The 27,989-nt window shown below is 50.4% G+C and overlaps 3 protein-coding genes across 13 annotated transcripts in view; 2 read left to right on the top strand and 1 right to left on the bottom strand.

Moving 5' to 3' along the window:
- Positions 1–1,119: 1,119 nt before the first annotated feature.
- Positions 1,120–9,278, top strand: LOC114670618 (immunoglobulin superfamily DCC subclass member 3). The gene is made up of 7 exons (XM_077946180.1): positions 1,120–2,877; positions 4,100–4,402; positions 4,885–5,029; positions 5,113–5,243; positions 8,207–8,344; positions 8,427–8,585; positions 8,729–9,278. Exons 1-7 carry the CDS (start codon positions 2,844–2,846, stop codon positions 9,127–9,129), a joined length of 1,311 nt encoding a protein of 436 aa, XP_077802306.1. The 5' UTR covers positions 1,120–2,843; the 3' UTR covers positions 9,130–9,278.
- A 549-nt stretch (positions 9,279–9,827) lies between these two features.
- LOC144337440 (immunoglobulin superfamily DCC subclass member 3-like) lies at positions 9,828–10,809 on the top strand. The gene is made up of 4 exons (XM_077982580.1): positions 9,828–10,026; positions 10,113–10,301; positions 10,424–10,531; positions 10,653–10,809. Exons 1-4 carry the CDS (start codon positions 9,828–9,830, stop codon positions 10,700–10,702), a joined length of 546 nt encoding a protein of 181 aa, XP_077838706.1. The 3' UTR covers positions 10,703–10,809.
- Positions 10,810–13,735: 2,926 nt separating this feature from the next.
- The window catches only part of GATAD2B (GATA zinc finger domain containing 2B), a 118,863-nt gene continuing 104,609 nt past the window's right edge, over positions 13,736–27,989 (bottom strand). For 8 of the 11 annotated variants that reach the window (XM_077945999.1, XM_077946016.1, XM_077946012.1 and 5 more), the window contains 8 exons: positions 27,688–27,819; positions 27,238–27,369; positions 26,578–26,748; positions 25,174–25,489; positions 22,231–22,433; positions 21,021–21,131; positions 20,731–20,848; positions 18,802–19,301 (listed from right to left, as the gene is read on the bottom strand). In XM_077945999.1, coding sequence (XP_077802125.1) covers positions 19,168–19,301; positions 20,731–20,848; positions 21,021–21,131; positions 22,231–22,433; positions 25,174–25,489; positions 26,578–26,748; positions 27,238–27,369; positions 27,688–27,819 — 1,317 coding nt within the window. In that variant the 3' untranslated portion in view covers positions 18,802–19,167. Of the gene's footprint in view, positions 19,302–20,730; positions 20,849–21,020; positions 21,132–22,230; positions 22,434–25,173; positions 25,490–26,577; positions 26,749–27,237; positions 27,370–27,687; positions 27,820–27,989 lie in introns of all 11 variants that reach the window. The other 3 variants (XM_077946051.1, XM_015109710.3, XM_015109702.3) reach the window with 2 other exon arrangements.

The raw sequence follows: 27,989 nt of genomic DNA, 5'->3' as shown, positions 1-27,989 counted from the left end.
AAGAGGAAGTGGGCCAGGCACGGTGGCTCACGCCTATAATCCCAGCACTTTGGGAGGCTGAAGTGGGAAGACAGCTTGAGTCTGGTAGTTCAAGACCAGCCTGGGCAACATAGTGAGACCCTATCTCTACCTACCTACCCAAAATTTTTAAAATAGCCCAGCATGGTAACACACACCTGCAGTCCCAGCTACTCGGGAGGCTGAGGTGGGAGAATCACTTGAGCCCAGGAGGTGGAGGTTGCAGTGAGCTGTGATCTTGCCACTGCACTCCAGCTTGGGCAACAGAGTGAGACCCTGTCTCAAAAAATAGATTTATCTCTTCTAAAAAAACAGGAAGTGTTTGGCCCTTAGCACCACATTTTGCTTTGTCCTTGCAACTGTGAAAGGCAGGTCTTGCTTATCCCCTCTTACAGGTGAGCAGATGGCAGAGAGGCGAAGGGTCACTAGGCTAAGACAGGATGGCTGTTTAGTAACATCCTTGGACCAGGTCTCCTGTATGGGTCATTCTTTGTCCTGTGAGCCATGCTGGAGTGCAGATTTGGAGGTGACAGGCAAGTGGCGCAGTCAGTGAAGCATCTTCTCAGTAGCTGTTAGAGAGTGGGCAGTTCTGACAGCAGCAGGGGAAGCTGGCCGGGAAGATGGGATGTCTGAGTCAGCTCGGGCTGCCACAACACCAGACACTAGATGGCTTAAACAATAGGACTTTATTTCTCACAGTTCTGGAGCCTGGAAAGTCCAAGCTGAAGGTGCCGGCCAATCCCATTCCCGGTGAGGGCCCCTCCCTGGCTTGCAGAGGCCTGCGTTCCCGTGGAGTCACCACACGCCTTTCCTTGGTATGTGCACATGGAGAGATCTCTCCTTCTCTTATAAGGTCACAGAACAGGCTGGGCGCGGTGGCTCACGCCTGTAATCCCAGCACTTTGGGAGGTTGAGGTGGGCGGATCACCTGAGGTCAGGAATTTAAGACCAGTCTGGCCAACATGGAGAAACTCCGTCTCTACTAAAAATACAAAACATTAGCCGGGCGTGGTGGCGGCCACCTGTAATCCCAGCTACTCAGGGGCATCACTTGACAGGAGAATCACTTGAACCCAGAGGCGGAGGTTGCAGTGAGCCGAGATCGCGCCACTGTACTCCAGCCCAGGCGACAGCGTGAGACTCTGTCTCAAAAAAGAAAGAAAGAAAAGAAAAAGAGAAAAAAGAAAGGTAAATTTGCCTACGCAAGGACACGCAGCTCCTAGGTGATTTGTTCCACATCTGACCCCAGGGCCTATGCGCCTTTCCCTACCCAGGCCACCGCCATGACGCAGGAGGCCCCTCTGGGGAAGCAGCAGGAACCCTCATAGGAGGCTCCGGGACAGAGAGATGCAGGGCTGGGATGAGGAGGCCCCAGGGGGAGGCTGCTCGCTCTCCTGTCCCACAGAGGTCTCTGCTAGGGGTAGCCCCGTCCTGGGACACAGACACCAAGGACTGCTGTCTGCGGGGAGGAGGCTGAGTTGGGAGGGACAATGGCCTGAGTTGATTCTGCAGCCTATGAGCAAGGTGGGACAAGCCAGAGAGACAGTGAGCAAGTGGGGGCGAAGACTGAGGGTGAGAGCTTGTGCTGAAGAGGCAAGGGGCAGCCTCAAGTAGGCAGGGCAAGGCCAGATGGCGAGGCTGATGGGGGCGGGCAAGGGGACCGGGATTCAGGGGGAGACTGAGTTGGGGGCCAGACAGGCTGGAGCTCCTCGGGTTGGAAGCTGGGTGATGGGGCCTCATTCTCTGCCACACGAAACTCCCCCAGCCCAGCCTTTCTCCTTGTCACCTCTCACAGATATTCCCATACATCCCTGGTACCCCTGTCATCTTTCCTAAGCTATGCTCTTTTTCAGGAGGGCGGCGTTTAGGGGAGGGCATCCTGCAGAAACAGCAAGTCTTCAAGTCAGCTCTTGCCTGAGTCCCAGGCTCCTTTGGCGGAAGGGTGGTCCCTCTTTCTGCATGTTTTAGGTGGTCAGCCTGGCAAGGGGCGGGAGGCCTGGGTTTCTTTCTTCTCTCTAGGATGGGGCTGGTCCTCCACCTCCCGCTGGTTGGCAGCCTCCCTGCCCCTGCCGGCCCCAATCCATTGTCCCAATCAGAATAGCGAGAACAGCTTTGGAAAATGACGCTATGAATGGTGCCGGGGCTGCTGGGGCTGCTGGGGCTGCTGGGGCTGGGACCGAACTGATGGGATGAGGTCCCCCACTGCAGGCCTGGGCTCAGCACCTGGGACAGAGACTCTACTAGGAGGGTGGGAGCTCTGCACACTTCCCCAGGACCCCCAAATCAGACTCCAAGCCACCCCTCTCCAGGACGTGGATTCCCAGGGATGGGCTTGGGGAACCAGATGCCCCAGCTTCTCCTAGAACTTCACTCTCATTCAGTCAAAGTTTGAGAGGGAGTAAGGGGTGGGTGATGGGCTGGGAGAGATTTCTGGAAGCTGAGAAAGGGGCGGGTTTGACCCCCCAACTTTGCCCTGCTCTCATTGGCCCTCCCCCCCTCCCCTTTCCCTGCCCCAATTGTCTCGGTGTCTGGGTCCTGGCCCTGGGAGGAGGGGACAGTGAGGATAGGAGTGAGGAGGGGGCTCAGGCTAAAAGCAGAGAGAGCCAGCTGCAAGAGCACAAAGAGAAGTACCGTAACCTTCAGCCTTGACCCCAGACCTTGGTGCCCCAGAACCTGGGCTCTCCAAAGCAAGACCAGGGCCCCCACACTGTGCGCCAGAGTGCGGGGTGGGGAATGCCCACAGCCCAAGGACCCCCAGGCTGAAGGCAGGAGACTGGGGCTGCTGGGGAAGTCGCCCAGGCTGAGGAGCCAGGCCTGGCAGGGCCATGGCGCTGCTGCTGCTGCTGCTCCCAGGCTGCGGTAAGAGGCTGGGCCATGAGGGCCATAGGGAAAACCAGGGCAGAGGGACGGGGAAGAAAAAGAGGCAGGCATAGGGGTGGGAGAGTTGGGGGGAAAGGTTGGGGGCGCAGAGGGATGGAGGTGGCCGGAGTGGAGGTGGAGAAACCCTGAGGACAGCAGAGGAGAGGGGTGAGCCCTTAGGAGGGGCAGGCAGGGCTGCAGAAGAGCCATGGGGGGCTCTAGGAGCCCAGGCTTTGGGGCGCAGTGGCCAGAAGGGGACCTGGGGTCCACATGAGGCAAGTGGCTGAGCAGACTGCGGGGCATACAGAGGCAGGGCCCCAGAGGCTTCCGCACAGATGTCCCTGAGCCAACCGAGGCTGGCTCAGCCCCCTGCCCATGTGCCCCTCGGAGGCTCTGTCTGCCCGCCCGTCCACCCCATCTGCCGGGGGTCCTGGCTCAGCCTCACAGGCTGAGTTATTGTATTGATGGGGGTGTGTGGGAAGGGGGCTGTGTATGTGGGTTCACAGCTCTGCTCGTGCATTTCTGGGCCTGTGCCATTAGTGTCTGTGGCCCTGTGCTTATGTATTTGTGACTTTGAGTCTGTAGGGACATCTACGTGTTACCTGTGTTTGGGGCCTCCTTGAGTGTGTGTCTGGGATGGAATCTGTCTGTATTTAGAAGACCTGGTGGCCAGTGAGGTTGTGATTTTTAATCTGAGCGTGTCTGTGTCCGTGAATGAGTGTGTGTGAGTGTAAGTGTGTTCCTTCCCTATTCAGAGGCCAGGGTCCTGGTGGCAGGAGGGGGAAAGAAGAGAGCCAGGAGTCCTGGGAAGCTGACCCTGCAGGCAGACAGGCCGATGGGCCGGCAGGGGAGGGAGGGGGCAATCCCATTGTCCCCTGGGGAGCACAATGCCCACGCCTCAGCCCCTGACCTCACCATTCTGCCCACCCCGCCCCCTCCCCGTTGCCAGGGCCCCGCTGAAAGAGGCCATCAATCACAGCTGGCCTGCCAGGCCCACACCGCACCCGCCAGCCGGCCAGTGGCCCCCCGTGCTCCTCAGATGGCCGGGCCCTGCCCTCTCTTCCCTGTTTCTCCTTTGCTGCCCCAAAGTCTCCCTAAAGTCAAGTCCTGTCCCTTGCCCCTTGCCAAAGCTGGGAGGGAGTCAAAGCCGTGGGGGAGGTGGTGGTCAGAGGGTGGCCCACAGGGGACTGCCGTGTCCAGGCTGTGCTGGCTGTCCCTACAGGCCGTGCTGCAGGCTCCGAGCTGGCCTTTGTGCAGGAGCCGGGGGACACAGTGGCTGTGTGGGAGCACCCACTGGTGCTGCCCTGCCAAGTGGAGGGTGAGCCGCCTGTGTCCATTTCTTGGCAGCGGGATGGGCTGGCCTTAGCCAATGACAGCGGTGCCACCCTGATGCCAGATGGCTCCCTGCACCTGGCTGCCCTGCCTTCCCGCTGGAGCCTCCTTTCCAGTGCCCACGAGTACCACTGCGTGACCCAGAACCGCTACGGGCGGCTGGTGAGCCGACGGGCCCGGGTACAGCTGGCAAGTAAGTGACAGGGCTGCTCCTGGGATTGGGGGATGAAAGTGCGTGGGGCACCCACAGAAGGCACCCATGGGGTCCAGAGTCGCTGAGAGTGGGCCTGAGCAGGGCCAGCCCAGCCATTAGACACAGTGTACACACTGGTAGAGCCTCTGATTATTTTAGGGGCCCACAAAAATGTTTTAACTTCCTCAGAACCAGAAGAAAAAAATGAATATAATAATAAATATGCAAAAATGAGTCCAGAATGGATTATATTTGTCTATATTCCAATGCCATTGTAAACTATGATTTAAAATTTTTGTAATGGAGGAAGGCAAAGTGCTTATAGCCCACAGAAGTCCTAGACATGAGGCTGCAGGGCTCCATACTGAAGAGGAAGTGGCAGATGTGGGCATAGAGGTGGGGCCCAGCCCTGGGACTTGGTTGTGGGGGGATAGCCCAGGGCCAGCTCTTCAGGTGCCCAACCGCCTCCCCCCATCCTCTAGGTCTGTCCCACTTCCACCAACATCCAGAATCGGTTGAGGTGGAGCGGGGTGGAGTTGCTCGTTTCCAGTGCCTGATCCAGGGGGTGCCTGAACCATCCATTTCCTGGGAGCACAGTGGCACAGCCCTGAATACTGCCAACCACCGGTGAGCACCTGCCAGCAGTGCAATGGGACGGCGGGCTGTGAGCCAGGGCACAGGCCATGGAGCCCTGACCTGTGCATCCTCAGGATCACACTGCTGCCTAGTGGCATCCTCCACATCACCAGTGTGAGCCAGGCGGACGTGGGAACCTACTGCTGCGTGGCACGGAATATGGCCAGTACCCGCCACAGCCAGGATGCCCAGCTGACGCTGAGCGGTAAGCCATGCCCAGTGTGGGCACTGGGCAGAGAGGAGGGTATGGTTGCTGTGGTTATACATGGGACAGGCAGGCATTTTGAGCATCTATGACATGTTAAGCACTGTGCCAGGTGTGGGAGGGCAGCAGGCTTGAGCCATCCCTGGCTTCCTGGAGCTCACGACCTGAGAGAGAAGGTGGTTCTGTGGGAACCTAGGGTTAGGCTGTGGGCAAGGATTGTCAGGGGCTTCTGGAGTAAGCTACCCCAAGCTGGATGTTGAAGGGTGAGTGGAGAGAGGCAAGCCAAGGTCAGGAGGGCAGGGCGGGGCATTTCCTCGAACAAATGCACAAGGGAGAACAACAAAGCTCACACAGGCAGTTCTGTGTTGCTGGACCACAGAATGGGCAGAATTCAGGGTAGCAAAGTTAATGTTGGTGGGTAGGCAAGGCATATCAGGAAAATAGTTTGGACTTGATCCAGAGGGCAATGGGAGCTCTGGAGGGTCTAGCGTTGGGGCTGAGTCAGCCTGTGTCTTGAACACATGGCCCTCATACACATGGCGTGTAGATGTGCATGTGTTTGTGTATGTGTCTGTGCTTGCATGTACATGTGCATGTGTGCATGGACATTTGCATGTCTCCTTGGGGTGAGGATGAAAATAGCTTTGTACCTGAGATGAAACACCCAGGGTGACCTCACTTGCAGGCCAAGTGGGGTGGGACAGTTTTGTGCCCAAAGTGAAGGCCACAGCAGAGCCTATGAGGGGCTGGTGCCTAGCAGGAGAGGCAGGTTAGACCCCGCCTAAACTGGAGATGCCACAGGTGTTTGTGAGGGACAGTCATGCCTGAATCGGCCACTAGGGGGCTCCAGGGTATAAATAAGCAAGTGTACCACCGGGCACCACTGCCGCGCCTGGACGAACTTTCAAAACATCTCCGACAAAATTTCACCGAAGGCTGTATCTTTGTTTGTTTGTTTGTTTGTTTTTGTTTTTTTGTTTGTTTGTTTGTTTCTGAGACGGGGTCTCACTCCTTCGCCAGGCTGGAGTTCAGTGGCGCCATCTCGGCTCAGTGCAACCTCTGCCTCCCGGGTTCAAGCGATTCTCCTGCCTCAGCCTCCTGCGTAGCTGGGATTACAGGCACCCGCCGCCGCGCCCGGCTAATTTTTGTACTTTTAGTAGAGACAGGGTTTCACCATGTTGGCCAGGATGGTCTCAATCTTTCGACCTAGTGATCCGCCCGCCTCAGCCTACCAAAGTGCTGGGATTACAGGCATGAGCCACCGTGCCCGGCTGGTATATAATTTTTAAACTGAAGACTGTCAGGGGAAGGGGGAACGGTTGTGTTTCTGATCTGTAACTGACTTAGAAACTAGAAGCAAGGGTGGGGGTCAGCAGCTCTTCTGCAGGAGCAGAGAGGAGCCCGGTGGGGTCCCTCTGGCCTGTGGCTCCCGTTCCTATCCACAGTCTGGGGCAGGAGGGCAGGGCAGGAGGCCATGTCTTTCAAGGCTATCCGGCAAACATAGGATTCTGCTGCCTGTGGAGCAGGGAGACGAATGGCTGGAGAGCGACAGGAGGTTAGCAGGAGGAGCAGGTGTCTGTTGGGGGCAGAGGACCAACTAAAAACTGAAGGCTCAAGGGTTGCCTAAAGGAGCTGGTGTCAGAGTAGTCTTCCTCAGGGGCAGAAGCTGGGGACCAAGGCCCCAAGTCATTCACCCCTAACGCATTCAACTGCACACACCTGGGCAGGCACTTACCCTGGGCATGCACCAGGGTGAGACAGAATTTCCCAGACTTCAAGGACACAGTGGCTAAAGAGGGGAAGCTCGTTGTCAGCTGTTCAGTGCTACCGAGATCCAGGGAGTCCCCCAGTTCTGCCAGTCCCTCTGTCATTGGGCAAGTTACTCAACCTCTCTGATCCTTGATCTTCTCATGTAAATGGGGGAAATAACAGTACTCAGCTCACAGGCTGTGGTAAGGGCAAAATGGGACAATGTGTGGGGCTCACAGCCAATGACTGGCATGGGGAAGGGGTCGGCCCGCGTGACCCAGCCTCCCCTCACTGAACTGTCTGGCCAGGCAGGACACAGCCTCTTTGCATGAGGCCAGGAGATTCCAGGGCAGCCTACAGCCTGTACTGCAGCTTGCAAGAGGCAAATGGAGAAAGGCAGGGCCCAAAGTAGGCCTTCAATCTATAGTTGCTGAAAAAATGAATGAACAAAACACAATTCTATACCTTGAGGGATAATTAAAGATGTGTAAGACTTTAGACCAGCCCTTGAGAGACTTTCATTTTAGAAACACATTTTATCTGAGACATTCTTAATAAAGGGCATTTATGAAAGGTTAAAGACACGTTAAGGCCTCACATGATACAAGGTAATAAAGAAAATGGGGATGATGGCCTACGGGAAAGCAGAGCTCTGTTTAACACGATGTTGTTCACAACCCTGCTCCCAGTTTGAGGGCAATGCCTGGCACATGGGAGCCCCCAGTGATGATCTGTTGAATAAACTAATGAAACGGGGGAGCATGGTATAAAATGAAGATGTGATTTAGACCCAAAACAAGAGTTACTTTCGGAAAATACTTACATCCCTCCTGAGCAGCTAAGCAGGCTGAGAGGTCTTAGGAGGCTGGTCATGCTGAGAGAAGGCCTCCTACTAACTTTGTGGGTGCCTCTACCTGCCCCTCAGGGTGAGGCGCCCAGGGAAGGTGGGGCCACCCACAGGGTTTGTAGAAGAATGCTCACTGTCCTCTCTCCCCACCCCCAGTCTACCAGACCTTCGGCCTGATGGCTACTGCCATGGGACTTTGGGCAGGTCATTTTAAAAATCTGTAAGTTGGAGATGGAATAGCAGCTGCAAAGCACACCTCTGAGGTCTGGTGACATTTGTGGGCTGGAAGAGTGTGCTTGGAGTAGAAGTTGAGTACTGGAAGGAGGTTCTCCTTTCCTGATCCGATTTGCTTGTTTCCACCACACAGTGGGACCCCCGAGGCTGCTGCAGGAGCCGGAGATCCTGTCCGGGCCTCAGAACCTGACCCTCACAGTGCACCAGACGGCAGTGCTGGAGTGTATCGCCACGGGTCACCCTCGGCCGCTTGTCTCCTGGAGCCACCTGGGTGTGCAGCTGCCCCGCCCCATCTCTCAGAGCCCCGTGCCCTTGTCCTATCCCAACCTGACCCCCCCAACGCCTTCTTGCAGATGGCCGCTCCATCGGCGTGGAGGGCATCCAAGTTCTGGGCACCAGGAATCTCATGATCTCCGACGTGTCAGTCCAGCACTCAGGTGTCTATGTCTGCGCTGCCAATCGGCCGGGCACCCACGTCCGGCGCACAGCACAGGGCGTCCTGCTCGTGCAGGGTGAGCCCCAAGGGCCCGACAGGGTGGGGAGAGTGCTGGGGGACCCCAGCTCCCTGACAGGAGCCTAGATCTGGAGAGGGTCCAGGGCAGGAGGCAAGAGGCCGGGTCTCATGGCGTCTTCCTCTGTGCTATTGCCTGCCCAGCTCCCCCTGAGTTTGTCCAATGGCCACAGTCCTTGTCCAAGCCTCCGGGCAGCAGTGCCATCTTCACCTGCGTGGCCCAGGGCGTCCCTGAGCCCCATCTGGTCTGGCTGAAGAATGGGAAGGTGTTGAGTCCTGGGGATAACATCAGGCTGACCCACAACAATAGGTACTCGTGTCTGACCACTCCCCACTGGCCACTGGCAATGGTATGTCCCCCTACCCACCCTGGGCGTCCACCCCCACCTACATGCAACACTCACTACCTAAATCTCAAAAATCCACACCTATCCACAAACCCCCAGCAAGTTACCTTCTACTTCCAGCAATTCCCCCTTCCCCCAGGAGGCTCTGCCCTGACTTCTCCATTACAGGTAATGCCCCCACACAGCCTCCTCCTCTAGGGCCACTCCACCAAGGCTTGGTGGGAAAGGGCTCCCAGCAGCTGAGTTTGTCTTTCTCTAGCACGCTGATGCTGGCAGGCATTTCAGTCGAGGATGAGGCCATCTATCAATGCATGGCAGAGAACAGTGCAGGCTCCAATCAGGCCAGTGCCCGCCTGGCTGTGAAAGGGGGCCCAGAGTCACACCCTGTCCCCAGGGGCCTGCATGCCATGGCTCTCTCTACTTCTGCCATTCGAGTGTCCTAGGAGCCACCCCCCTCCAGCGGGGACATCACTGGCTATGTGCTGCACCTCCGGCCTGTGGGAGGTGGGTGTGGGTGGGTGGACAGGGCTTTGAGCTCAGAGCAGGGCCAGGAGCCAGGAGTCCCCAGCGCCAGCCCACCTCTGCTCCTGACTGCTGATGTCCTAGGCGAGTCCCTCTCACTCTCTGGGTCCCAGTCTCCTCCATGACCCCAGACCCTTCCGGATTCTTCCTAGGCCTCTGGGCCTGTGGTTCTCTGGGCTGGCTGCCTCTGTACATGGTCTTTTGGTGCTTCCTTATTGCTTTTCAGCTTGACTCTAGGCCCTTTCCTCATCCTCATCCTTTCTCAGCTTAGCTCCAACTTCTGCAGCCTCTTTCCCTGCTCTCCTTGGAGGCTTGGCTGGTCCAGACAGGCACCAGGAGGGGGCTTCGTCCCCAGTTTGTGAGGGAGCAAGGACATGACTACTGAGAAGATGCTGTTCTGCTCCTCAGAGCCATCTGGCCCGGAGCTCCAAGAGGCTGTGAGCAAAGGCACCTCTGAGCACGTCTTATCCAACCTGGAGCCTGCCACAGCCTACACCATCCATTTGCGGGCCTACTCAGCAGAGGGTGCCAGTCAGGACTCTGCCCCCGTCTTTGCCTCCACCATGGGCAGCAGTGAGTGACAGCCTCTCCAGCCTTGGGAAGTCCCTGGCCTCAGGTGGGCAGGGACTGCCAACCAGTTTGCTTGTTTTCCTCTGTAGCCCCTGCTGCCCTGGGCTTCTCCACCAAAGTGCTCAATGCCACCTCTGTGCAGGCCTCCTGGGAGCTGCCACCACAGCTGGGACCCATCCAAGGCTTCAAACTCTTTCACCGCAAGCTGCCTGCTGCCCATTTTGAGGGGCTCCTGCTCCTGGCCAGCAGTGTCAGATCCTTTCTCTACACAGACCTGGGTGAGGATCTGAACCTTCTTGTGACACTCAAGGCCCGCCCTTCTCAGTGTGATCTTGCCCCAGGTACTGAGCTTCCTGGCCCATAAATGCCCATCCCCTTCACATTCTCCTGCTTCCTGCAGAACCAGCAGCCCTCTATGAGATCAAGCTGCAGGCATTCAATGGCAACGGGGATGGAAATAGCAGTGCCCGCTTTGTCTCATTGTGTGATGTGCCCCTAGCCACTCCAGGTAAGTGGGGTCTGGTAGGAGGGTAGTAGGGCTGGGGTCAGAGCAGGCCCCCATGGCTGCCAAGTCTTCAGGGAGGAGGAGGGCTGAGCTTCACCTCCAACCCTGGTCCTCTCTCTGACAGATGGCACAGTGTCCAGAGTCCAAGGCTGGGTGCTCTTGCAGCCAGGGTGAGAGCAGCCCACTGCCTGGGGTTGTGGTGGGCATCCACGTGGGCCTGGCTGCCCTCATCGTTTGCCTCCTCTGCCTCTTCCTGGGCTGGAGACATAGGTAAGGGCCAGGTAAGGGCTAATGTGGGAAATCTGCCAGGAAGACAGTCTGCGTCACTGTGGCACAGGACCAAAGAGAGCAGGAAAGAGCCCCAATCCACAACCAATCAATTTTGCTAGTGAGGAGACTCAGGCAGAGAGGGGAAGCCAATTCTTTTCAGAGCTGTGTGGTTCCAGGGGCAGGAGAAGGCCTGCCATGAGCGGGAAGAGAGGACTGGAGCTCCCAAGGCAAAGGACAAGGGCAGCAGAAATGAGCTAGAGCCAGTTCCCTGCCATCCTGCAACATGAGGAGGGGTCCACCCTTCTCCATCTCTGGGGAGCATGGAGGAGGAGGAGGGGTTGGGAGTCATGCGAGGAAGAGGGAGGCACCAGACAGACTATGCTGCTGACCCTTCCTATCCTGGCAGCCTCCTCTGCAAACAGGGGTCCCAGGAATGCTGGGGAATGCCTCGGACTGCCTTGGACAGAGCTGGGGGCCGTCAAGGCCAGATTCAGAGTGGAGGGAAGCCGGGGGAGAAGACTGAACTCACCACCCAGGTGAGGGGGATTCAGTGACGGGAAATGAGTGGGGGAAGCTGGCGTGTTTGAGGCCTTGTTCCAGGGGCCTGACCTCCTTCACCCTCAGGTGACCGTGGAACAGCTGGCCTTGGCCTAGGGCCCTTCAAGTTGGCTCCCTCCGAGATGCCACTAACTCCGGATACACCAAAGAATCTGCCTCACCTGTCCCTGTCACCCCGGAGTCAGGAAAGAACCAGAAGTCCCTCAGCCCCTCTCCAGGGAGGGGCAGGACTGGCCATAGCGGGAGAGAAGAGGGTGTGGTTTCTGTGTTCCTCCCCGACCTCAAGAAATGGGAGAATCAGAATCCCTTCCCCCAACACACCAAATAACCTCAAACTAAACCAAGCCCAGCTGGGAGTTACTCCCAACCCAGTTACTCCTGCCTCATAACCCCATCCAATATATTCACCTCTTCTTGATCCAAATATGAACCTGCCCAAAGACACATAGCTTTAAGAGTTCCCCACAAAGTGGGGGCAGGGGAAGAGGCTGTCATCATCTCCGTCTCACAACCTGAAGCCCTCCAGTCTAAAATCTCAGTCTCCTCGTGCCCAAGCTGAGCTCTGCCCAGGGACAGGTGACCTGCATTCCCTGTGGTCCAAGTGGGCAGGTGGGCAAAAGGGGTGCTGAGTTCCTTGCCCCCCTTCTCCCTACAACATAAGAGTCTTAAATATCTGAGCTCATATGAGCTTCTCTGAGCAACCAAATACCCATTTCCCTCTTCCCAGATCCAAAGCCCTGGCTCCTCCTCAGGGGGCATCCTTACCCATTTGATTTCTATTTTTGAAAGAAATTAGTTTGAGTCAGGGTTTTGGCAGTCTTCAATCGCCTATAGAATGAGCATAGAGGCTGGGGAGCATCCCCCATCTCCCTTCCATCAACTCTTAGGGGTCCAAAGAGCACTTCTTTCCCACTTCTCCCTCTACCAGCCTATGGCATCCAGGGCACCATAGTCCCTCCTCATCCAGCTGTGCCATGCTCTAAAGCCAAAGCCCTAGCCACTCCCTCAATCTCTCTCTCCAAGGCTGTCCAGTATTGTGCCAAAAAGGGAAGGGTCTTGAGGGAAGGAAAGTCCATGGCTTAGAGGAACCCAAAACTGTCTCCTGTGCTCTTCTAGAGTAATGCTAGTACCAATGACAACAAGACTCATGAAAGGCTGGGCTCCGGCCCTCCACAATAGCGCCCTCTGCACAAGGCACAGCAGCAATTGTAACTAAAAAATGTGGCTGAGGAGCAAGAGGGCTAAGAATAGCCCCAAACGTCAAGTCTTTGAGGAAATGACATCCTCTTCTCTGGTTGGGCCTGGTCTAACTGCTTTGTTGGAAATAAATAACCAAAACAGAAAAAATAAATTAGGATCTGGTTAATGCTTTCGGCTGAAAGAAAAACTTGGGGACGGGGAGTGATGAGATGGTGAGAAAGTGCAGTTCCAGATCTTTCAGGGGATGTTGTATTCAGATTGTTAAATAACTATATTCCGTAGTTTGCTAGAAAACAGCAATGTGGGCCGGGCGCGGTGGCTCACGCCTGTAATCCCTGCACTTTGGGAGGCCGAGATGGGCGGATCACGAGGTCAGGTGATCGAGACCATCCTGGCTAACACGGTGAAACCCCGTCTCTACTAAAATACAAAAAAAAAAATTAGCCGGGTGCGGTGGCGGGCGCCTGTAGTCCCAGCTACTCGGGAGGCTGAGGCAGGAGAATGGCGCGAACCCAGGAGGCGGAGCTTGCAGTGAGCTGAGATGGTGCCACTGCACTCCAGCCTGGCGACAGAGTGAAGACTCCGCCTCAAAAAAAAAAAAAAAAAAAAGAAAACAGCAATGTGAGCCCCTGCTGGTATGTGGCAACCATCTAGACGAACAAGCATGTTGCAAAATATTTCTTTTCTTTTATAGAGATGGGGTCTCACTACATTGCCTAGGCTGATCTCCTGGCTCAAGTGATCCTCCCCCCTTAGCCTCCTGAGTAGCTATAGACATGCAGCACTGTGCCTGACTAAAGGATTCTGTTACTAGAGACCAGAGCAGTGTGGTGGAAAGGGCCAAGGACTGCTAGGGGACACCTTTCCCTAGGAGAGAATGGAGACCCAGCCCTCTCCCCATGATACCATTAGACCTGAAGTCATCAGATAACTAACGTGGGGTTGGTGGCTTCCAGAACACTGGCTCCAGCTAGAGTTGGAGGGGAACAAGAACACAGAAGTAGGTCAGGGCTTTAAATAATCATCACTATCAAAGAGAAGGATACAAACCAAAAGCACTCAGTCCATGGCTGGACTCACTAGGGAAGACAGCCATAGCTCATCTCCCAATTACCCCAAAAATTATCCCACCAAACTGCCACCCCCAGCCCCATAACGAAAGCACAAGCCACAGGAAACTTTAGAAACCATTCCTTTCTTTATTAAACATAGCTTGCAAGTGATAAATATTACAAAGTTTTTTTTTCTTTTAATCCTTTCTCCAAAAATTAGCTTATTATTTGAATCTGTCACTGCTGAAATGCTCAGCAGCATCTGAAACAGATGGGAGTGTATTTGCCTTTTGGAAAACCAGTTTCTATTGGTCTTAGTTTTTTCATTTTATTTCCCAAACACAATGCAGAAAATCAGAATGAGTTAAAAAAGAAATAAAGGAAACTTAAAGAGAGTTGTGCAAAAGGGTCTTGTTCCCCTCCCACCCACCCTATTCAGGGAAGGCCATTCCCCATCCCACCTCCCTGCTCCCCACCCCCCAACCCCAATCTATCCTTCCACCTTCACCAGGGCTTCACCCATCACCCTGTACCCTCTCCAGGCTTTATCAGCCCAGAACCTAAAGAAGAGAGTAGGAGTACTCAGCCCAGGCTGTGGGGAAATTGGGCCCCTGAAGGAGACAGACTGTGAAACAGCTGCCTTTAGGGGGGTTCAGATGAAATCTGAGGGAAGGAGACAAAATGTGGGCTGTGTCTGCGCTCTCCTATTTTATCACCAAGATGGGGAAGTTCCATATCCTGTAGCTCACGAAGGGAGTAAATAACTAAGAGCACCAACCTGGGGCATTCAGTTGTCAACCACCCTTAAGGGCTCTGTGGTTGGCTGTGAGATGGGGCTTGAGGCCTGGTCCCTGCCCTCAGATGACTAGAGGCATAAAGGCAAAGATGTCACTGGTCTGACACCCTGGACAAGACTCTGCTGCCTCTCCCAAATCAAGGGTAACCGCAGAGGACTGGCAGCTCTCCAAGGGCACTGTCATACACATAACCACTTCAACACGAGTCACTTTCAGTTCCTCCCTGGTTTCTTGGCTCAACACTTTCCTCACCTCAAGTTGTTTTTTGGCTTTGGCAGGTGAGGAAAGAAGTACAGAATTTTAAACTTGGTGACCAGATGATCTCCCGCTTCACTTCACAGATAAGAAAATTGAGACCCAGAAAACTAACTACCAAAGATCACATAGCAAGTTAGAAGGAGACCCCAGGTCTCCAGATTGCAGCCCCCTCAACCCCTTTTGTGTTGGTGGTTCTTTTTACTCTACACAGTCCGGGACCAGGAGGTCATGGCTTTCACAGGAGCTCAGCCTCACCTCAGTTCACACAGCCTAAGACTGTGCAGATGGATGTGGCTCTCACTAGGTGAAATTTCCTCAGGATGACTTATTAAAATCCTTTCTATCATCCCCTGACAATCCACCCTCAAAGGCCCGTAAGACTAGGTTCTTTCCTTTTTGAGGAGGTGGGGTGGGGGAAATCCCTTGCATAAGAAAGCTTGACACTGAATTTTGTTATATAGGTATATTGTATATATGCTGATGCAATCAGAGGAAAAAAAAACAGTGCAAATACAATTACAATTCATAATAATACTTGGTTTCGATGCCCCCGGGAACTGCCCCATTCCTCGGCTACCTCCCAACCCCCAGCACTTCCCCACAGTATCAACCTAATGCTGGGGGATAGGGAGGGTGGGCAGGTTAGGGTAGGGAGTGGGCTCTGCCAAGGCAGTGCTGGTGACCCGGAGGGACTACTCCAGGGTGGGGAGGCAAGGCACAAATTAGGGGTGGGTGGTGGGGGAGGTGGCATCTCTAAGGAGGGATGGGGTTGGAGCAGCTGCCAGTCTCAGTGTGCTGGGCCCGGCCCACTCCCCTACCCACCCTCCACAGCCCTGCCTCCCTACCCCCTCCCCTTCCCCAGAAACCCTTTTGCACGGATCATACACAAACGGGCACATTACAAAATGACATAACACAGTTTCACAATATCCATGGCTAGGGCTTTTTTTTCTCTTTTTCAGGCTTTTTTTTTTTTTTTCTACACAATGTACAATTCCTTTTAAATGGATCAAGAAATAGCTTATATACACGAATGAGTCCTTGTTATAACATCTCGGCAGCAAATATCATAAGCTAATGAAGGTCTTGATGGAAAGGATGGGAGCCTAGGACTGGGTTGGGGGTAGGGGTGTGGAGAGAAGGGTTATGCCTTCTGGAGGAGTAGGGAGAAAAGGGAATGATTAGGGAAAAGGAACAAAAGTAAAATATCAAGAAGCATCTTTACAAAGCAGTTCTATAGCTAATTCCTTTTAAAGGGGAAAGGAAAGGTAACCAAAGCAGGAAAACATTTATCTCTGTGTCTTAAAAAAAAATTGTCTACCATACATATATCCAAAAATGTGGGAAAAATACTTATTCCAGGGATAGAGGGAGTCCAGATGCCGTGGTCAAATTATAAAATAAAATCGACAAATAAGAACCTCTGTCCCCCAGTTTTACCCAAGCCTTACCACTATTTTACCCATTTCAGGCTTCTAGGGAGTAAGACACCAACCTTAAACTACTGCTTTTAGTGCCTCTGGGGATGGAGGAAGCCAGGCAGAACTGGTGGGATCCTCACTCTACTAATAATGTTCCAAACAGAGGGTCTTTCCTCCTGTCCTTAGGGCATGAGGTTTAGTGTCTACACGGCCCAGAGCCTTGAGATGGATAGTAACAAGTAGACTTGGAGGGACACAAGGCAATCAGTGATGAAAAAGAGAAAGAGAATTGAGGAAGACAGAAGGATGAGGAAGGAGGAGGGAAGGGAGGAGGTGGAAGGTTAATACTTTATCATGATTAGGGAGACCTCACCTCCATCACTAATCCCTGGGAAGAGTATGAAAATGGGGAGAAGAAAGGGTAAGAAATCAAACCTCAGCGGTTGAACAAAGGGTCACCGAGCTATACTAGTCAAGAAGCAGCTTCTATGTAACTGACCCTGAGGGGATAAAAACAGGGAAGATTCCACCATCTCCCCTATGGCCTCAGCACCTAAGCAGGCACTGACTATAGGCTTTCCTTCTCCATGATTCCCCAACTCTACACATCTTACTTCCAAACCCCATTCTAAGGTGGCCTGGCTCCCAGGGAAAGGACTCAGCTCAGGGCAGGGCAAGGACGGCCCACAGCCAGACGGTATTGCACATTCTCTGTTCCTTACTTTTAATCTCAACTGACAAACTTGGGCATCTCGTACCTCTGAGCACCTCTGAGCTTGGGGAGAGGGAGACGTAACAGAAATGGCACTTCATCATGAGGGAGGGAGGAAGAGGCTAGACAGACATGCCACAAGGCAAGATGACTTGTAGGGAAAATATTTTTAAAAAAAGCTTCCAATTTTGTGGAAGAGAGAAAAGCAAAACCGAACAATTTATCCAGTGCTTTCAAAGCACAGAGGGCAAAGAAAAGATGTAAGAATATATCTTTATATATATATATATAATTTTAAAATAATCCCAGACCCAGTTCCATTAACCCCCCCTCCCTCTCCCACCACTTACAGTCAGGGGCACCACATTCCCCAGAAAAATACTCGAAAAGACCCAATCACTACCTGTTACTAGCATCTAGCTTCCAGATCATTTCACCACTGGGGGAGCCCAGACACTGGCTGCATCTCTGCTCCTTTAAGTGCTCAATGAATTTGGGGGAAAGGGAGGAAAGAAAAAAGCCAGGAAGGCCCGTAGGGCCAGTATAGTCACCCACAGTGGCACTGGGGTGTAGGGAGTAGAGGCCAGAGTAGGGGAACTGAGCCTGATTTTAGCTCTTTCTCCCACCCCACCTCCAAATTTTATGGGGAAGATGTGCAGTTCGTGTGTGTTAATTTTAAAAGTGCCTTCTTTAAAAAAATTAATTTTAAAAAATAAAAGTGGGGAAACTTCCTCAGGTGACTTTCAAGGACAACATATTAAACTTCTCCTCATTCTTCTCTGCTGAGAACATTGCCCCCAGTGCACTCTGGCAGCTTCTGGAGCCAGAGAGGCAGGTGGGTGTACACTATGAGAAGAGCAGAAACCCATACCTTTAAGGGGCTTCCCTTACTTCAAAAACAGCCTGGTCCACTCCCTCTTCCCACAGTGTGGGCAAATGGGATGCTAATCTCCCCAATCCCCAGAACAGCAACATTGCACAATTCAATTCATTCTCTACATTAGTAGCGCTTAAAAAAAAAAAAAAAAAAAAAAGACAAAATTAGTATCATTCTGGGGGCGGGAAACAACTATTTGTACAGCAGAGGTCCTAAGCTGGTTTTGCCACGAACTGTTTGGCTTTGAGCAGTTGGTTCTGCAGCTGGTGCAGCAGAGTAAGGACAGGACTCCAACCTGATTGTGTGCCCCCAGGCTCTCATCTCCTGGCACTCAGAGGGATAGGCAAATATGAGAATCTCAACTGTTGGGAACGAGATCCCTTCTTTCCTCTATTTCCTCCTGTTGTCACTTGACTCATTCATGTCCATCCAATTTGTGGGACACCCAGCAAACAGTCTTGGAACAGCCGTTCCTCTGTATTATAGATGGGGCTATAGTTAGAGGGGATAGATTAGAATTTTTAAAAGCAGGGTGGGGTGAGAGATAATTTTACAAAGGATACAAGATGAAATAATTTTGGGCTGGTTGGCCTGGAATAGACTTCCGTGTTCCCACTGGGGTCAGGAGATAGGTCTTATTTCCCCAAGATCCAGAAGGGCAGGACCTAGTTTCAATCCTCCCTGGCTCATAATTAAGCCCATCTTCATACCTCTCTCTCCCTGTCTTCTATGGGTAAATTCCAGAGTGGTTGAGTTTTAAAGCTCCTCCCTCCAGGCTCTTTCCCCTCATTCTTAGAGTCCAACTTCAATACTAAACACTGCCACCCAAATTGTCCAGCCCCCAAACACCCACAGGTGGGGTGCTATTTGTCCTTGTTCGATACCCCCAACCCCACACCCTCCTCCGGTTAAGTGCATTCAAAACTTCTGCCCCTAACACTCTTAGTCATGTCCTACTTGGCAGCTGGGACCCCTACTGCAATCTGCAATGCTCGTATCATTGAACTGAATATCATTTGTGTTTACAAAAAAAAAAAAAAAAAAAAAGGGAAGAAAAGGGAAAAGAAAAAGATTGGTTGAGTGGGGGAAGGTTTAACCGTCCACTGAACAAAGGGAGGACACACAACATCATTAAAAATGGTAATAATTATAGCATAAAACAACTTTAGAAACACACATTGGAGGGCTTAGATTCTCCCCAGGACCTCATTCTGACCTCTATCAGAGGTAAAGATCCACCTCACTGTTAAAGAAAATTGAAGAGAGAAGACAGAGCGGCAGAAAAACAGATCGCAGCAGTGTGAAATAAAGGGGAGGTGGCAGGGCAGGGCGTGTGTTTTCTTGCTGATTTCTATTTTTTGTCTTCTGTTTTTCTGTTTTGCTTTCCGTGTATGGTAGGCACCAGTACAGGCACTGCATGCGACAGAAGTTGGGGGAATGAAAGAGGAAAGGGATAAAGGATTCAAGGATGGGGCAGTACAAGTGGAACAGGCGTTATTTCTGTCCACTGATGGACTGCGATATAGACCGGGGAGGGATCATGTCTAAAAGGTATTCACGCTGTCGGTCTGCCAAACTGGGGCCTTTGTGTCCTCCGATGCCAGTATTCAAGTATGCAATGTTGACACCTGGACCCAGGAGACAAAAGTGGAGGGCAGGTATTAAAAGAGGAAATAACATTCCCTTCTGCTCTACCCTTGGGCTGCAGAGTTGGAGATGGAAAGGAAGCAGAATTTACCAGTATCTGGCCACACTTGGTTAGCTTTATTTCAACAGCAACTTTCTTTTTCTTTTTTGAGATGCAGTCTCGTTCTGTCACCCAGGCTGCAGTGCAGTGGTGCGATCTTGGCTCACCTCTGCCTTCCAGACTCAAGCAATTCTCCTGCCTCAGCCTCCAGAGTAGCTGGAATTATAGGCACGTGCCACTACTGCCCAGCTATTTTTTGTATTTTTAGTAGAGATGGGGTTTCACCACATTGGCCAGGCTAGTCTTGAACTCCTGACCTCAAATGATCCACTGGCCTCAGTCTCCCAAAGTGCTGGGATTACAGTCATGAGCCACTGCGCCTGGCCAATTAATTTTGTCTGGTTGTTTATTTGAGACAGAATTTTGCTCTTGTTGCCCAGGCTGGAGTGCAGTGGCGCAATCTCAGCTCACTGCAACCCCCGCCTCCTAAGTTCAAGCGATTCTCCTGCCTCAGCCTCCTGAGTAGCTGGGATTACAGGCACCCGCCACCACACTGGGCTAATTTTTTGTATTTTTAGTAGAGATGGAGTTTCATCATGTTGGCCAGGGTGGTCTTGAACTCCTGACCTCAGGTGATCCACTCGCTTTGGCCTCCCAAAGTGCTGGGATTACAGGCATGAGCCACCACGCCTAGCCAATTTTTGTATTTTTAGTAGACACAGGGTTTCACCATGTTGGCCAGGCTGGTCTCAAACTCCTGATCTCAAGTGATCCGCCTGCCTCGGTCTCTCAAAGTGCTGGGATTACGGGTGTGAGCTACCACGCCTCACACAGCAACTTTATTTCAATCCCCACTCATATTCCTAAGCTTTAGGAAAAGGAGACTTCCTAAAATTTCAGTCCTACCAAGAATAATGAACATGCTTCTGATGGTATAGGAGAGACAAGTGAAACAGTGGTGAGAGGAAGATGAATAATTATGAGAGAGAGAATCATTAAATCAGCTTTGATTTTATGACTGCAGAGACTGCAGATTGTGTAGAAGCATCCCTGGATCATTCAAACTGAACAGTTAACCCTGCTGTCCCGGCCAAAAGAGATCAATAACCACATTTCTACTGAAGAGATATTAAAAGTTAAATTTATAATGGTAGGATCTGGGTCATTTTCACCACCAAAACCCTAGTGCACTGTGACTGGAATGTAATATGAATTTAGCAAACATTTGCTGAGTAACAGAAGAGTGAGGGTGCATGCCCTACAGAAAGAACAGAAAGTAAAGGAAGGAACAATTCCCCTAAAGGCGCTGCTACAGAACTGTATACTAACAGTTGACCCATGGGAAACGTTTTCAGATTAATCCTCCTTACCTGGCATACCAAGGAGGCCACCTGGCACAGACAACTGGGGTGCCTGTGCAAAGTTTGAAAGCATGGAGCGGGCAGATGTGGGTATGCCACGCTGGAGACTGCTCTGGGGCTGTGGAGCCTGCAATGATGAGGAGACAGTTGATACAACTTTGCTATGATAGAATGTTAAGTGAGGGCAAAGATAAGGGGTACAGAAGAAGAGTATGATTTCCCACAATAGAAAGGACAAACTGTGATAAATGGCTGATAAATCTTCTAAAGAAATAAGGATTAGGCAAAAAGTTCCTTACCTGCCGAAGCGTATGATGTCTCATGATGGTCTCTTGTTTACTGACACTGGACACAGCTGGAGCTGTAGTGGGGGAGAGGGCTGCCTGCTGCTGTAATCGCTGTTCAATTTCCTGTTGGGAGTCATCAGATCAGGTTGAGTAGGACAGAACCCAATCTTCTTCTTTTTTTTTTTTTTTAATACAGACACAATCTGCCTTTGTTGCCCAGGCTGGTCTTGAACTCCTGGGCTCAAGCAATCCTCTCACCTTAGCCTCCCCAAAGTGCTGAGATTACAGGCATGAATCATTGCGCCTGGACCACTCAATTTCCTAACCAGAAAACCTAGAGGTATTCTTAACCTCTAATGTTGTTGGCTGGTTGGTGGAATATGGAAAAGGCAAAAGAGTTTGGTGGGGTGGTACACTGAGATTCCGGGTATAAGCAGCTAACTTGCTTCATTGATCAAGGGATCCTCCTCTCTTTCTCCAGGAAAGCTGGCTCTCAGAAGTTGGCTAGAGGTGATGAACCAACTGATATAATTAAGGCTGATGAATTACTGGGGTTTTATTTCAACACTTTTTCTTTTTAAAAATTTTTATTTATTTATTTGTTTACCACCAGTCCTAGAGCATAAATGGGGTTTTATTTTTGACTCCTGCCTACCCGATTTTCCACGGAGTCCATGATGCTACTCAAACAAGGGAGTCTGATGGGTGGAGTGGGAAATAGGAAGAAAAGGATCTGAGTTTCCCAACACATTTTTCCCTCTCTAAGATACTCTCATCCTCTAACTGCTACATGAGATGTTCACATACTCCAGAACCACTACTCTTCACTGGGCTACTTCATAATTCACTCTTTCTTTTGTCATTTCTTGTCAAATATGCACTGTAAATAACTGTTTCAAAGAGATTTATAGTACAAATATAAATTCCTCCCACCAAAATCTATTATTTGTTTTAGGAGAAAATGAAGATGAGAATAGAGTGCTATGGAAAAGCCAAGAGCCCCAAGCTTTCTGTCCCTTTCTGTTAACCTCAGCCATTATATTTTACCGTGTTCTTAATCAGAATACTCGCTCAAATGGAAATGGGACAGAATGATAAGGAGACAAAAAGGGAACCTCTGGACCTGTAGGGATCACATGAACTACTCCTGCAAACTAGAAGGCATGACCCTTTGGGGAAAAAAAACTGGGACAGGTGGCCAGAGAGCAGCCAGAATTCTTACCTGTTCCTGCTGTAGGGCTTTCACAAATGCATTTTTCAGCCGGTTGGTGTGTTCAGCTTTTAGAGCCTTCTTCTGGTTGGAGGTCATACACTGCTCACATAGAATCTTACCATTCTTTTCCTGCTTCCAGTGAGGGGTGAAATCTGTGCGGCACTGGGCACATACAAAGGGTTCAACCCGCAGAAGTGAGGCACAGCTTTTGCCTAGACACCAACAAAAACAGTCAGTGGCTCTACATTTCCTATCGCCTCTGTTTCTCTTAATCAAACAGATCTTTTCCAGTTGTTTAATTCTGTTGAATTAAAGAAAGAGACTCTACAAAAAAGATATTCTATAATTTACAAAATACTTTTATTTCATCTGATTATAACAATATCACTTCAGGGAATTCAGACAGTGCCATCCTCATTTTCAAATGAGGAAAGAAGTCGAAGAAATGTAGCTTCTGGCTGGGCACGGTGGCTCACACCTACAATCCCAGCACTTTGGGAGGCGGAGGTGGACGGCTAATGAGGTCAGGATTCAAGACCAGCCTGACCAACATGGTGAAACCCCGTCTCTACTAAAAATACAAAAAAATTAGGCGGGCGTGGTGGCACGCGCCTGTAATCCCAGCTATTCAGGAGGCTGAGGCAGGAGAATCGCTTGAACCTGGGAGGTAGAGGTTGCAGTGAGCCAAAACTGTGCCACTGCACTCCAGCCTGGGCAACAGAACAAGACTCAGTCTCAAACAACAACAACAACAACAACAACAACAACAACAACAAAGGCAGCTTCTGATAAAGCTGGGATGTTTCCTGATTTTCTACTGTATCACACTGAGAAGAAAATACTGTGTCAATTCAAAGTCAAAGGACCCTGTCTTACTCAACCAATACTTCTGCTTCTTAGTATCTCCTTACCTCAGACTGTACTTACCCTGTCATATACATTTATGGTTTTAAATAGTTATCAGTGTCTGAATTATTCACTTTGTGATCTATTTATAGCTAATACTGACTCCTCTGGGCATTTTCCTTTACTGGCAGGCTTTCTCAGAAGTCTACATGTTTAGAAATTCAAGTTTAATAACTTCAGTTAGTCTAGACTATATGTTGTTAATACTCTATAGTATGGTTTAGTATTGGTTTATAGCTTTTTATATGGTCTTTCTTAGTTATCTATGTAAGTGTGTCTAGTTTCTCAACTGTAAGCATTGGTAGGTCAAAGACTAAATACAGTAATTTAGTACAATGTTGCAAAAACACTGACATTAAAAACAGAAGTTCCCCGCCAGGCATGGTGGCTCACACCTGTAATTCCAACACTTTGGGAGGCTGAGGCAGGCAGATTACTTGAGGCCAGGAGTCTGAGACCAGCCTGGCCAACATAGCAAAATCCTATCTCTACTAAAAACAGAAAAAATTAGCTAGATGTAGTAGAACACATCTGTAATGCCAGCTACTTTGGAAGCCGAGGCAAAAGAATTGCTTGGACAGGGCACAGTGGCTCACGCCTGTAACCTCAGCACTTTGGGAAGCCGAGGCAGGTGGATCACCTGAGGTCAGGAGTTCAAGACCAGCCTGACTAACATTGTGAAATCCCATCTCTACTAAAAACAAAAATTAGCCAGGCGTGGTGGCAGGCACCTGTAATCCCAGCTACTCGGGAGGCTGAGGCAGAAGAATCGCTTGAACCCAGGAGGTGGAGGTTGCAGTGAGCTGAGATCATGCCACTGTACTGTCTAGCCTGGGCAACAGAGCAAGATTCCATCTCAAAAAAAAAAAAAAAAAAGAATTGCTTGAAACCGAGAGGCAGAGGTAGTGAGCCAGCCAAGATCATGCCACTGCACTCCAGCCTGGGTGACAGAGTAAGACTCTGTCTCCAAAAAAAAAAAAAAACCAACAAAAGAAAAAAACTAGCATGGTGGTACATGGCAGTGGTCCCAGTTACTCAGGAGGCTGAAATGGGAGGATGGCTTGAGCCTGGGAGTTCAAGGCTGCAGAGAGCTCAGATCACACCACTGCACTCAAGCCTGGACAATAGGGTCAGACCCTGTCTCAAAAAAACAAACAACAAAAAAAAAGAGAAAGAAGTTCTATTATCAAATTATGCAAGCATCATGCTAGCCACCATTTAAAAGAACTAAACAAAATACAGTCAGTCCTCAGTGTTGCTGACAGGTTTTTAGAGACTGTGATTTAAGTGAAACGACATACTACAAAACCAATCTTTTTTTCTTACCAATGTTATAATAAAATGGTGTTATTTGAGGACCCCCTTCACCATAGCTGTTTCACTTAAAGTCATAGTTTCTAAGAAACTACTGATGATGTTAAGTGAGAACTTACTGTCCTACAAAAAACATATAAGATAGATACAATACAAATAAAAACATCAAGCCTCAATGATACCTGACCTAACGCAGGGAAAAAAAAAACAAGCTGAAGACAGATAGACAGACAGACAGAACGGCCGGCCCCAGCCGGCTGGCCGGGTGCAGTGGCTCATGTCTGTAATTCTAGCACTTTAGGAAGCCGAGGTGGGCAGATCACCTGATGTCAGGTGTTCCAGACCAGCCTGGCCAACACGATGAAACCCTGTCTCTACTAAAAATACAAAAATTAACGAGGTGTGGTGGCATGTGCCTGTAGTCCTAGCTACATGGGAGGCTGGGGCAGGAGAACTGCCAGAACTCGGAAGGCAGAGGTTGCAGTGAGCTGAGATTGTGCCACTGCACTCCAGCCTGGGCAGCACAGTGAGACTCCATCTCAAACAAAAAACAAAAACACACACACACACACACTCCACTTCTAACATGTTGCTCCCAAACAGCCTGTAAAGAAGGGAGGGGAGGTGGCTTGGTAACAGGAAGGAGAAGTTATTTAATATTGTACAGTACCCTCTGATACTCTGCCTATGTCAATTAGGCTTGGCAACCACTTGCTCAAGAAATAGCCTTACCTTGGCTGTCAATGACACTTTGTACGACTTCTTCCAAGCCTACCATGTAGATGAACTCGCTATTGGCTGCACTAGGCAAGAAGTGAAGTAAGGGAGCTGGAGGTTTAGGGGGTGGGATCTCCAGGAGTGTCTTTTCCAGCTGTTTGCGAAGAGCCAATTTGGCTGCAGCCTGTGAGTTGGCAGCATCAGTCATGGCGCTGGGGCTAGGAAGTGGCGAGGACACTCTGTTCACGGTCCCTGGCTGGATATGAGAGGCAAGGTTCATATAGATGGCAGAGGATGTTGTACGCTGACATGGAACAGAAGAACTTGACTGCTGAAATAGATTGAGAATGGGGTCAATCATGGAATGTAGGAGAAAGGACCAATTTTTACGTTCTTGGCAGAGGACAATGTCTGATCCTGGTTTGGACTATTTCGCTTCTCCAAAATAGGAGGTGGTCAACTTATTCATTGAAAAAGAACTCTGACACATAGGAAAGGAAAATGATGATGACCATGAGCTAAAATTGCTAAGAAAGAAATAAAGGCCGGGCGTGGTGACTCACACCTATAATCTTAACACTCTGGGAGGCCGAGGCGGGCAGATTACTTGAGGTCAGGAGTTTGAGACCAGCCTGGCCAACATAGTAAAACCCCGCATCTACAACAAATACAAAAAATTAGCTGGAAATTCCTTGAACCCAGGAGTTGGAGGTTGCAGTGAGCCAAGATCATGCCATTGTACTCCAGCCTGGGCAACAGAGTGAGACCCCATCTCAAAGAAAAAAAAAAAAAAAGAGAGAAATAAAGATTTTGCTTTCTGTCACACATTCTTGTGCTTCTTATTCCCCAGATCACTCTCTTCTAGGCAGATTTTTAGCTTACTGCTGCTCTGCTGTATAACCTCTCTTCTCTACTACTATTTTATTTATTTTTTTTTTTTGAGACGGAGTCTCGCTCTGTCGCCCAGGCTGGAGTGCAGTGGCCGGATCTCAGCTCACTGCAAGCTCCGCCTCCTGGGTTTCCGCCATTCTCCTGCCTCAGCCTCCCGAGTAGCTGGGACTACAGGCACCCGCCACCTCGCCCGGCTAGTGTTTTGTATTTTTTTTTTAGTAGAGACGGGGTTTCACCGTGTTAGCCAGGATGGTCTCGATCTCCTGACCTCGTGATCCGCCCGTCTCGGCCTCCCAAAGTGCTAGGATTACAGGCTTGAGCCACCGCGCCCGGCCCTCTACTACTATTTTAATATAATTCCTCAAAGCTTCTACTTTTGAGACTGCTCTCAATTAAATTCCTACCCAAATAACCACTTTGGTCCTAGAGTTTATTTATGTATAAAAACTTAAAACCTATGGCTCTTTCGACAAGCAAAGCAAATAAAGGATTTCTCTGTTTCCACATTAGGGCTCAGCTCTCTCTTACCGGTTGGTAATTGATGGCAGGATTCATGTTGGGTGTTGTGGTGCGTACAAGGCCAGGCTTAGGTGGACCCCGCTGACCCTGTAGCTGGGCTGGGTTTGGTGCAATAACACGTTGAGACATCAACATGTGTGGAAGGGTGGTATTGGTAGCTGAACGGATGACACTGTGACCCTGGAGCGGAAGAAGAGGAAAAGAACTAATCACAGGTTGTACGCTGTGTGTAACACAGCATGAAATGCAAAAAGGAAAACACTGCCTGTTAATACCTGAGTAGAAACATAGGAACACACCCAGACTTGGTAATTTCATTTAATGGTCTATGAGATAAATCTACCATCACTGTAAACCCTGATTAGTGGCTAGGAAGTCCTTGGCTTTTTTTCGTATAAACTATCTAATCCTATAGGGTTAGACAGAAAACCTACCCCTTCTCTAGAGAAACTGGAAGCATTCCCTAGATAAGAAAAACTACAGTGGAAAGATGAAAGTTACTCATCTTTCTACTGAAGACTAAATCATGCCATAATGGACCAACAGAACAATCAGTAATAATAACACCTCTATCATGGCCAGGTTCTTCTATAATCTTCACAAAAGCCCAAAAACAGACAGGATTAGACAGGGCCCTCCAACACTAAGATCCCACTATGGGTCACATACCTGTAATGTTCTCAAATTTTGAGGTTCAACCCCCTGGGCCCCAGGCCGGGAGGGAAGCTTAGATAGGCCCTGCTGTCCCACATGGGCAGGAGATGGCTGAACAATAGATGCTGCATTCTGTACAACTGGAGTCTGGGAGAGGGAAGAGAAAATAAGACTGTGGAAAAGGCCAATAATCAGAGGTGGAAATCTGGTACATTTCTAGACTTTAAAAGTTCCTTGTCAGTGTGAAGCTCTTGTCAACCAGCAGAAAAAACCAGAAAAAGGGAGTCAAGGTTTTCTTAAGGCCTGAGATTAAAAAAAAAAAAAAAAAAATCACTACTACTACAGACTAAAAAACTATGGACCCAGGAAGAAATGGGCCACCCACCTGAACCCACCTGGGGTAACCTACTCTCAAACCAGTTTTTCTCTACTTTCCCTTAGTCCCTTATTTCTAGGGCACATTACCTTCTGGACCACATTCTCTTTCTGTAGCTGACTCTGTCTCAGTTTCTTTAACAGGACCAGTCGGGCTTCTTCCAATCGTAGCTCATCCCTCAGCTGCTTGATAAGCTGCTGCCGTTCCTCAATGCCTTTTCCCTAAGGAAACAACAAGACTGTCAGCTATGGCAGCAGGTACCCAGAATTCCTTCCTGCAAGAGACAATCTTTACTTCTTAGCTCTGAAACCTTCATCTTTCACAAGAAGCAAAAGTGGCAATAGGATTATCTTTGTATCACTGGGGTCTGGCAAAGTGCCTGGCATTCAGT

The sequence above is a fragment of the Macaca mulatta genome, chromosome 1 (assembly GCF_049350105.2).
Source record: "Macaca mulatta isolate MMU2019108-1 chromosome 1, T2T-MMU8v2.0, whole genome shotgun sequence".
NCBI classification, from domain to species: Eukaryota; Metazoa; Chordata; class Mammalia; order Primates; family Cercopithecidae; genus Macaca; species Macaca mulatta.
Note: the sequence above shows the minus strand (reverse complement) of the source record. Positions and strands in the feature narration are given on the sequence as shown.

Coding starts and splice junctions, on each gene's coding strand:
- LOC114670618 (XM_077946180.1), top strand. CDS start 2,844: ATGGCGCTGCTGCTGCTGCTGCTCCCAGGCTGCG. Junction 4,403..4,884: donor GGCCCGGGTACAGCTGGCAA/GTAAGTGACAGG, acceptor CCCATCCTCTAG/GTCTGTCCCACTTCCACCAA. Junction 5,244..8,206: donor TGCCCAGCTGACGCTGAGCG/GTAAGCCATGCC, acceptor TCCACCACACAG/TGGGACCCCCGAGGCTGCTG.
- LOC144337440 (XM_077982580.1), top strand. CDS start 9,828: ATGACTACTGAGAAGATGCTGTTCTGCTCCTCAGAGCCATCTGGCCCG. Junction 10,027..10,112: donor TGCCTCCACCATGGGCAGCA/GTGAGTGACAGC, acceptor TTTCCTCTGTAG/CCCCTGCTGCCCTGGGCTTC. Junction 10,302..10,423: donor CTTTCTCTACACAGACCTGG/GTGAGGATCTGA, acceptor TGCTTCCTGCAG/AACCAGCAGCCCTCTATGAG.